The sequence below is a fragment of the Erpetoichthys calabaricus genome, chromosome 13 (assembly GCF_900747795.2).
Source record: "Erpetoichthys calabaricus chromosome 13, fErpCal1.3, whole genome shotgun sequence".
Classification (NCBI taxonomy): Eukaryota; Metazoa; Chordata; class Cladistia; order Polypteriformes; family Polypteridae; genus Erpetoichthys; species Erpetoichthys calabaricus.
This window is the reverse complement of record NC_041406.2, coordinates 98101729-98112108: the sequence shown is the minus strand read 5'-3', so window position 1 is coordinate 98112108 and position 10380 is coordinate 98101729. Positions and strand designations below refer to the sequence as shown.

Below are 10380 nucleotides of genomic sequence, written 5' to 3'. Positions count from 1 at the left end.
ACGGCATCGCACTTCCACATTTATTGTGTCTGCCTTGAAGGCTCCACCCCACTCATGAATATTGATGAGCGGTCATAGAGAGGCACAATGCATAGAAAGAGTTATACTTTTTGCAGTATGCCGTTGACTCTGTCCTGAGTATTGTCCTTGCTTAACACACCACATCTCATCTAAATCAGTTACCCAGAGTACGACTCCGGATTAACCAGTTTACATAGAAATTCAAGCTCAAGGACGCTCAGGTTCAACACTTAAGGGGGTTAAAGAGACCAACAGCTTCCAAACTCGTCTGCAGTCCACACTGCACATGTGAAAAGCAGGGTGTCAAACAAACAGACACCCCATAACCCTACACTGGACAGAAGCGGCTTAAAAATTGTCCCCACAGGTGGCGCAGTGGTAGTGCTGCTGCTTTGCAGTAAGGAGACTGTGGAAGATTGTGGGTTCGCTTCCTGGTTCCTCCCTGTGTGGATAGCGCTTTGAGTACTGAGAAAAGCGCTACACTAATCCCTCCTCCATCGCGGGGGTTGCGTTCCAGAGCCACCCGCGAAATAAGAAAATCCGCGAAGTAGAAACCATATGTTCATATGGTTATTTTTATATATTTTAAGCTCTTATAAACTCTCCCACACTATTATAAACATTTCACGCACAATTATACAGCATAAACCCTTTGTATTCTCTTAGATATTAGGTAAGATTCGTTGAAATTATGTATGTAAACAGTAAAACCTAAATATTATTTTAAAGATATCGAGCGTCTCCGATATCACATATGTTACAGCCATTACGACAGACAGGCCACCAGCAATAAATACATACAATGCAAGAAAAATTGTGTACAGTAAAATGTGTGTACAGTGACACTAAACTATGTACATGTAATAAGTACTGTACGTCAATAATTAATTATGGTTACTCACCAACAATGACACGACGACTTGTCCGATAACGATGAGTTTAATTTTACTGCACAACAAAGGATAGCGTTACAGCTCTTCTAAAGGAGCCTCTTCAGGCGACTGTGTAGCACCGCCATTGTTCTTCTTCCAGCACTCTTCAATCCAAATCCCTAAAGCAGATTCCATCCAGACTGCTGCCTTATCACGTCCACTTGCAACTCGTTTTGCACCCTGGTTAAAGGACACTGCGGCCATAGATCTTATATGCTTTTCCTCCTTTTTAAATAAAAAGAATTGTGGACTCATTGATGCCGTAATGATGTCCTGCAGCGGTGTAGCTGTTCTCTTCCTTCAACATATCCAAAACTTTTACCTTTTCTGCAATCATTTGCATCTTCTGTTGGCGCTTGGACACGGCCCCTGAAGCAGTAGCACGTTAATGCTGAATGAGTGAGATTAGACTTCCTGGTTAATGCAGCACTCTGTCTCTGAGCCAATCAGCAGCACACAGGAACTTAATTGCGTGCTCTGATTGGGTAGCTTCTCAGCCATCCGCCAATAGCATCTCTTGTATGAAATCAACTGGGCAAATCAACTGAGGAAGCAAAGTACCAGAAGTAAAAAGACCCATTGTCCGCAGAAACCCGCAAAGCAGCGAAAAATCCACGTTATAATTTAGATATGCCTACATATAAAATCCGCGATAGAGTGAAGCCGCGAAAGACGAAGTGCAATATAGCAAGGGATCACTGTATATAAAATGTAATGAATTATTATTAAAAATGGACAGAGACAAAGAAAATAAAAGCTTTAAAGTCGAGAGACAAGTCCCTTAAGCATTAACGCTTATGCTATATATCATTTTTATTAATTCTTCAATTTCAAGTCAGCCAAAACAAGCTAGCAGTGCTTACCGAGATCACCCAAAATAAAATGTGTAGCCCCGCTTACTTTTCAAAATGGCCAGCCTGATGATTCAACTTTTTAACAAGTTCAACTGAAACAAGAGCCATCACTGAATGTCTAATTTATGTTTTTCTGTGTTCCCATGATTGGTGGGTGATTTTGTAAAAGGGGCTGTTGACAGTTTTGAGAAGGTCTACCACCATTTACAATTATCTTGAGGTGCAGATGAGAAATCAGCGAGTAAATTTACTGCCAGTTTGTTTCTTCAAGCATCTCAATCACTAAAATAAAATACATGTCTCATACAAAAAAATAATTTGCTAATAGTAATAACTCACTTATTTTTATACCTCAACCATGATTCTGGCAAATCTATACTGCAGTGAAGCTGGGTTTCTCACCAGCACCAGGCCCTTCCTGTCTGAGGACTGCTGGGACAGCATGTGCAAGAGTCCTGCTACGCTCACAAGGCCCAGGGCCTCCCCGCAGCCTGCCGTCAGGGAGAAATCTCCACGCAGTACAAACCCAATTGTAACTCTGGTGCAGTGAGAAGTTATACTTGGCAAAGGCTCAGGCCACAGCCCGGAAATCAGTTTACTCGGTAACTCCGAACAGCCGATACCCTGAACCTTACAGGAGGCTCCAGGAGAGGATGCCAACTTCTTCTTCTTCAGCTCCTTGATTTTCTTCTTGAAGTGATCTTTGTGCTTGGGCTCTTGAGGACCACAAAATGTAAGGTCTGCACAAAGCATCTGTATATCTCCAGGGTCTGGAATACAAATGAGTGCATGACTTGTAGGGGACCCTTTCTTCAGCAGTGACAGCCGAGTCCAGACAAGACACCGTGGATTATGGGCAGAAATCAAAAGAGCAGCACCACTTGGAATCTGCTGCCTTGAGAAGCTGGCTGGACAATTTGCCCGTTTCCCTTTTCCAGAAGTGGGTAAGCACCAAGCTGAGATCTGCTTCAGTACAGTTCTGTTCCTAGAAGAAAACAAACCAATTAAAATTACTCTTTGGTTACAAACAAACGATCAGATCTGAAAAGGCTATGGGTGAAAAAAAAAAAAAAATCACATGAAAGTTTTTAAAGCTGGGGGTTTGTTTCAAATTAGCAACACTTCTAATAAACACGTTAAACATATGAAAGTACTGGGCATAGCTGGCACACGCTTGACTCCTGCACCCTGGGACCAAAGCAGGAATTTATGACTTTAAACAAAATCTGCTTGAAATAAAACACAAGCCTGAAAGCCACAGCACAAGTTACACTTACGAGGGTGGAAATGAGTGCCAGGTAAGACTGAACAAACCTTAAAATGCTGAAGTCCGCTGCACCAGGACTGCCTTTCATTTCTTCATCTGCACATTTCACCTTCACACCTTTGGACATTTGTTCTCCGCTGCTTTCCGGTGCAGGCAGGGCCCCCCTGCACTCTTCAGGGACACCCCTCTCATCTTCAATCTTTAGTATCATCTCCCATTCCTCAACCAGCTGCTGCCAAGGACAGAGGAAGGGTGCCACGCTGCCATGTTTTATGTAATTTGGTCTTTTGCTAGGTGGTCGTCTGAAAGGAATAATATACTGTAGATTTATAACAATATTAACAATATCTACTGGATTCAAGTAAGGACTTTGCCCTGGACACTCCACACCTTTCATTTGGTTTCTTCTGGGCCTTTCACAGCTACAGACTTGCTTTTGTGTTTTGGGTCACTGTCATGCTGTAAATTCCAAATACGCTTCAGCCTCAGGCCAAGGACACTACACTCATGAATATGAAGGTAAAGTACAGAATTCAAGGGTCCTTCACTAATATCGAGCCTTCCAGGTCCTGAGGCAGCAAAGTATCCCGATACCATCTCACTAGCACCCCCTATGTTGTGTTGTAGGTATGACGTTCTTACTGTCAAACACAATATTAGCTTTATGCCAGGTATAGTGAGCCCCATGTCAGTCAACGAGTTCTACCTTTGACTTATCGGTCTACAGAACATCACCCCAAAAGACTTGGGGGTCATACAGGTGTGTCTTTGCAAAAATGAGTTGACCCGTGATGTCACTGTTGGAAAGCGGAGGGTTTCACCTTGCCACGCTCTTCCAAGGACCCCCTTTTTACTTGGTCTCTATCTTTTTGTTGAGTCATGAACATGGATAACAGCTAAGACATACGGACGCTTGCAGTTGTTCAGGTGCTCATCTGCCATTCTCTACTACGGTATAATAATGCTCTTCACTCTGGTGCGGGGGAAATGACTTTAGAACCTTTCCCTGATTGTCAAGTTTCAACATCTTTTCCATAAATCTTCTGGAACTTCCTCTGATCGAGGCACAGCCCACGTGGGCGACTACTTCACTTTTATGGCAAGAGTCTGTAAAGAATGAGGTGTAGGTTTAGATTCAGTATGGCTGGCTGTGTTCAGTCAGGAGAGCCGGATTATCAATTAAGTTTGGTCAGTGGTCTGAGTGAGTGAACTGAGGGGGCAACGGCCTTCTCACACAGGCAAGAACTTTCTTGTATTATATATATATATATATATATATATATAGCAATGGAGCCGATGGTGTTATGTTTAAATAGCAATGGTTTATGTTTATTCTGGATTCTTTTATGGAAAATTACATTTTGTCTAAAGATCCAAAGTCACTCAGTGTGACAAATATGCAAATAGACGATATCAAGGAGGGGCATCCTAAAAAAAATAATTATATAAAATATAAAACACATACATACACACACAATTACATATACATAAATATCTAAAATGAAGATTACTGTTGTAATAACAGGGATTAGAACACTGATCTTCATACTTTGAGCACTGACAAGAATGACTTACTTAAATGTATTACAATAAAGCTAAATTTAACAAAAATATTTTCAATAAAAAATGTCAGAAAATCTCATCTCCACAGTTCAGGGTTGGGAGAAATCTTAAATATCATCTGTTAATAACAAAAAAATGTATGTTATTAAAATTAACAAAATTTAAAAACAATTGCTACATTTAAGAGATCCTGAAGTTGAAACAGCAGCACCTCTTATATTTGTCCAGAAGCTCCTTTTTTTGTTCACCACTAAATCTCATACCAGCAGCACAGTCTGGGAAGTCATCTGGGAAATGCGCCGTTCCTTTGTGCTGCGAGTGTTTAAGCCCCTCCTGCAGTCCTCCAGCTCGAGCCCCTCTGTAGATCTGTAGCAAGACAAACGACAAGCACAATTCCCACCAGCAGTGTTCTACCTGGAATGCACAGAGGGCCTTGCAAAAAGTACTCAGACCATTTACCAAACAACTCCTGCACGGATACTTTGTTCTCAGTGATATTATTTCAGATGACTAAAAGTCACTGATATTGTTTTATGTTAGAAGTCTTATAAAGAGGAAATAAAATAGGAATTACTGCTGCTTGTGTTCACGCCCCACATGTTCATGTTTTATAGGACTCTATTTTGCACCACTAATGACTTGAAGTCTTCTGTATGTTTGAGCTTTGCACCATGTAGCCAGTTACTGATCTGCATCTTTTCAGCACTGGGGTCTCTTGTAGGGCTGCATGGCTTTGAAAATAAAGAGACCCTGGGTCTCATTGTGCCACCACACACTTTTGTCAAGTCAAGTTTACTGTCACGTCTACTTGGCACAATGAAATTCTTACTTGCATATCTCTTTAGAACAGTTTGCAAAAAAGCAATAAATGGTATACATAGTAGTCCAAAAAATCCAATGATATAATTGTTGCATGCTATTGCATTACACAATCAAGAGTGGAGTGAAAAAACACAAGAGAGAAAATTCCAGCACTTTAAAATCAACAACTGTATCACGACTCATTTGTGAAAAGAAAGAAATAAAAAGGCTATTATACCTCGAATGAACATTCATGACGTGTGTGACTATAATGAGCAATCCTGGCCTTGTACACCCATATCATTGAAAATATTCCACCATATGGAAAAATGCTTTGCTACCTCTCCAATACAGCTAGTTAGCGCCCATTACAGACCACCTTTACGTCCAATTTGATCAACACGAGATCAGCTTCAAAGCTATAAGCTTTGACAAATGTAAACAGAGTTCAAATTAAAAAGCAATCCAAGTCTTTCTGCACATGAAGTCTGTTTACCGGGAACGCCGCTCACCATCACTCACTGACAGCCAATTTAATAACCGGAGAACTGAAAAGAGGGAACGTGTAAACTCCGACAAAGATGGTTATCTGGCTGAGGTCTGAGTCCATGTAATAATGCAGCCACAACTTAGTAGTCATGTCATGTCACAGGAGCCAACCTGGTACATTAGTTAATGGAAGATGGCTGTTAGAGTGGGCTGTACCCCAGGTCTAAAGTGAACAACAGCAGCCAGCTGTTAAATTCTATCCACTGCAAACATGAACCAGTTAGCAAATATGAAAATGTATGTAAACAAGTACTGAGGGAGCAGAATAACATCCATTTATCCATCCAATTTCTTAAGATTTACAGATTTTATTTTTTTCTCCAGCTTTCTGGAGTTTTTTTTTTGTCCACCCTGGCCATCGGACCTTACTCCTTTTCTATGTTAACTAATGTTGTCTTATTTTAATTTCTTATTTTGTCTTTTATTTTTCTTTTCTTCATTATGTAAAGCACTTTGAGCTACTTTTTGTATGAAAATGTGCTATATAAATAAATGTTGTTGTTGTTGTTGACCCACATTTCCTGAGCTGGTTCAAAGAGAAACTACAGCCTGCCCTTACCAAGCATTGGGCGCAGGGCATAAGCAATCCCTGGTTAAGGCCCCAGCCCAGGGGTGGGCAATGTCGGTCCTGGAGGGCCGCAGTGGCTGTAGGTTTTCATTCCAACCCAATTGCTTAATTAGAAACCAATCCTTGCCAATCTCAGACCTGATTTAATTTTACGGCTTGTTAGTCTGCGCTTCTTATATCGCAGATTTTTTCCTTTCTAAGGACATCATCCAAATGATTTGAAGCCTAAAACAGATCATTTTCAGTCTGTCACGTTTTTCTATTAAGTATTTTATTAAATCAAACGGTGTATGATGAACACACACATACTGTATGTAATTGGAAAAAAGCTAGCTGGAGAACTGCTGGCTGCTTTGTCATTTCCATCTTATTGCTAATAAGGAGCCATTAAAACTCTGAAATAAGCACTTAAGGGTGGAGAACCTTAACAAGCGAGACCACTAAAATGAAGCATCAAAATGTCACTTAAGCAATAAGTGCATCATCAACAATAATGGACTTCTCATTTAGAAACTGGGCTGGAACAAAAACATGCAGCCACTGCGGCTCTCCAGGACCGACATTGCCCACCCCTGTCCCAGCCCATTGCAGGGTGAAGACACCCTCACACCACACCAGTGGCCAATTCAGTATCGTCAATTCACCTAACATGCAAGGAGCAACTGCAAGAAACCAAAGCAAATGTGTAACAGGTAAACTCTATGCAGGGAGCACATGGGACATGAACGTTGGTCTGCACCATTTAGCAGAATAGCATAACATTCACAATTCTGCTTAGTCTAATTCATGATTTTGGGGGCAGAACTCACCCTGGCAGAATTAGGTATAAGGCAGAAGGAAGACCACCATAGGCAAATCTAGAACTTAAACTTCAAAACCCTCATACACAAGTGCCAGTGTTCTCATTCTACACACTACTGACGGGCCACCGGGTAATCGCGGTCACCCTTACAATAACACTGCATTCCCGACCAACTCTGGGGGCAGAGGTAAAAGCACGGAGTCACTGCATTTTGAAACAAATGGAAATTTATCACATTAATGTGAAACTTTCTACAGAGCACAGTGTGACCAAATTCTGCAACTTGGTGATCACAGTGAAAACTTGGAAACCTTGTGATGAGCCACCCACTGCAATTCACATTTGCAGTTGACGTGCCTTCCATGTAAGTCTTGCTTTGAGAAATCCGACACTACCTTTAGGCAATAATGGGACTCCCCATTATTAATGTAATAACCTGAAGTCTCACCTACTTTGAGACAGCACTTTAAGAATGCATTAGTCCTATCCCAAGGGTCTGTTGATTTAGCTCACCCAGATAAACTGCTTACTTTCCTGTTTACCAGCATACTGGAAAAGTCTTGTGCCAGGATCAGCACGTCCACGTAAACTAGGCTACCTCATTGGTGTGCACGTGCGTTTTCTAACTCTCATTCGTTCTTCCAAAATAGCGAACGTTTAAAAAACACAGAATGCATCTGTCTTACTTGTAGTTGGTGTAAATGACACTCATAAATTATGTGTATACCCTTTGACGGACTATGATCCTGTCCTGGTTTAAATTCTATTCAGGAAAATATACAGGGAACATCAGCCCATAAAATATCATGAAATGGCCCACTTCAGTTAACTAATCTTTATTAAAAATCGAAACCTTAAAATACAAAAAGCAAAGCCTAAGCTGTAGTCAAGGACTACGTTCACGGAAACAAAACGTTTATACTACCGAGTTAGACACCTGAGCACACAGCTGGAAGGAGGATCGTGAGCGGAGAACATTAACTGTATACTGGAAAAAGTGACTGTTTCATAGACGCTTCAACTTACTTCTGAGTGATCTTAAAAGGGGAGAATTTTGCACTTTCCCACTCTATGTGATGTTGCGATACTGTGAATGATAGCACTTTCTACAATGGAAAAATTAAAAAGCCATGGCTTGAAAACTTCAGAATCCGGAGTTAAGTTCTCTTGGCTATCTGCATCTGTAAATGGCGATTCTCAACAATTAATATAGAGGCAGGCTGTTCATTTCCAAAAAGTCACCTTCAGTCTCAGGGTATCAGTGCAGTATATTATATAAGAGGCAACATGCGTTCCCAGGTGTCACATCAAGCTATATGCAGAAGCCTTTAATCTTTTTTTTCTGGTTGCACCGTAACATATTTAGTATTTCTATAAATGTACTCTATTCAGTTGCTTTACTTTCATCAACACACAAAAAAAATATTAAAAACAGCTAAACCTGAACTTCTTTTGGTCTGGACCCAGCAGAAACCTTGCTTTTCTTTCAAAACTCTGACTAGATATTTGCATGTATAAAACAATGTGGTACTGTAATCCCTCGCTATATCGCGCTTCAACTTTCACGGCTTCACTCTTTCGCGGATTTTATATGTAAACATATTTAAATATATATCGCGGATTTTTTGCTGGTTTGCGGATTTCTGCGGACAATGGGTCTTTTAATTTCTGGTACATGCTTCCTCAGTTGGTTTGCCCAGTTGATTTCATACAAGGGACGCTATTGGCAGATGGCTGAGAAGCTACCCAACCAGAGCGCGTATTACGTATTAAATAAAACTCCACAAATATATTGTGAGCACGGGGGCTCTTCGCGCCCCTACAGGATACGGCCGCTCCTCAAAAAATGCTGAAAGATTACCTTCACATTGCTCTCTTCTTTGCTAGGCTTACATATGGCTGCTTTATCAAGCGATATGCTTCCTGCACAGTGCTTCGCATACTTAAAAGATGAAACAGCACTTATTGATTTTTACTTCTCTCTCTCTCTCTCTCTGTCTTGCTCTGACATTCTCTGCTCCTGACGGAGGGGGTGTGAGCAGGGGGGCGGTTCGCACCCCTAGACGATACGGACGCTTGTCTAAAAATGCTGAAAGATTACCTTCACGTTGCTCCCTTCTGTGCAGCTGCTTCGTGAAGCGACATGCTGCACGGTGCTGCGCATACTTAAAAGCTCGAAGGGCACGTATTGATTTTTGATTGTTTGTTTTTCTCTGTCTGTCTGTCTCTCTCTCTCTCTCTGACATTCTCTGCTCCTGACGGATGGGGTGTGAGCTGCTGCCTTCCTTGCAACTGCTTTGTGCCGTGGTGCTTCGCATACTTAAAAACCAAACAGCCCTATTGATTTTTGATTGTTTGCTTTTTTCTCTATCTCTCTGACATGATCTGCTCCTGACGCGCACTCCTTTGAAGAGGAAGATATGTTTGCATTCTTTTAATTGTGAGACTGAACTGTCATCTCTGTCTTGTCATGGAGCACAGTTTAAACTTTTGAAAAAGAGACAAATGTTTGTTTGCAGTGTTTGAATAACGTTCCTGTCTCTCTACAACCTCCTGTGTTTCTGTGCAAATCTGTGACCCAAGCATGACAATATAAAAATAACCATATAAACATATGGTTTCTACTTCGCAGATTTTCACCTTTCGCGGGGGGTTCTGGAACGCAACCCCCGCGATCGAGGAGGGATTACTGTAATGAGATATGTGGACACTCAAGAAGTTCCAGTAGCACTACTGCAGTAATTACTAGTAACACTCCTCTCAGGCAAAAATCTGGCAACAGAATGCAACTGAATCTGTACTGACTTGCTGCCACCATCTACTGAGATAAAGGCCTTGTCCAACTGGTACGCCATGGTGTGCCACCACCAGCTGCAGTACTGCTACAGGGTCCATTTGCCATTTACACAGGTTCAACTGTAGCTGTCAATCTGTTCCTTTACAAATAAACAGTGCCTGGGTACGGGTGCTAGAGAAACACATAGTTGAATTGTGTCTATCACTTCAGCAAGCTCTGACTCCGG

General features: G+C 41.4%; 1 protein-coding gene across 2 annotated transcripts in view; it reads right to left on the bottom strand.

Annotated features, from left to right (window-relative positions):
- Positions 1–1726: 1726 nt before the first annotated feature.
- Positions 1727–10380, bottom strand: part of pop1 (POP1 homolog, ribonuclease P/MRP subunit) — a 50133-nt gene continuing 41479 nt past the window's right edge. For both annotated transcript variants that reach the window (XM_028817302.2, XM_028817303.2), the window contains exons 14-16: positions 4849–5003; positions 3122–3376; positions 1727–2792 (exon numbers count right to left, since the gene is read on the bottom strand). In XM_028817302.2, the coding sequence (XP_028673135.1) occupies positions 2153–2792; positions 3122–3376; positions 4849–5003 (1050 nt within the window). In that variant the 3' untranslated portion in view covers positions 1727–2152. The remainder of the gene's footprint in view (positions 2793–3121; positions 3377–4848; positions 5004–10380) is intronic.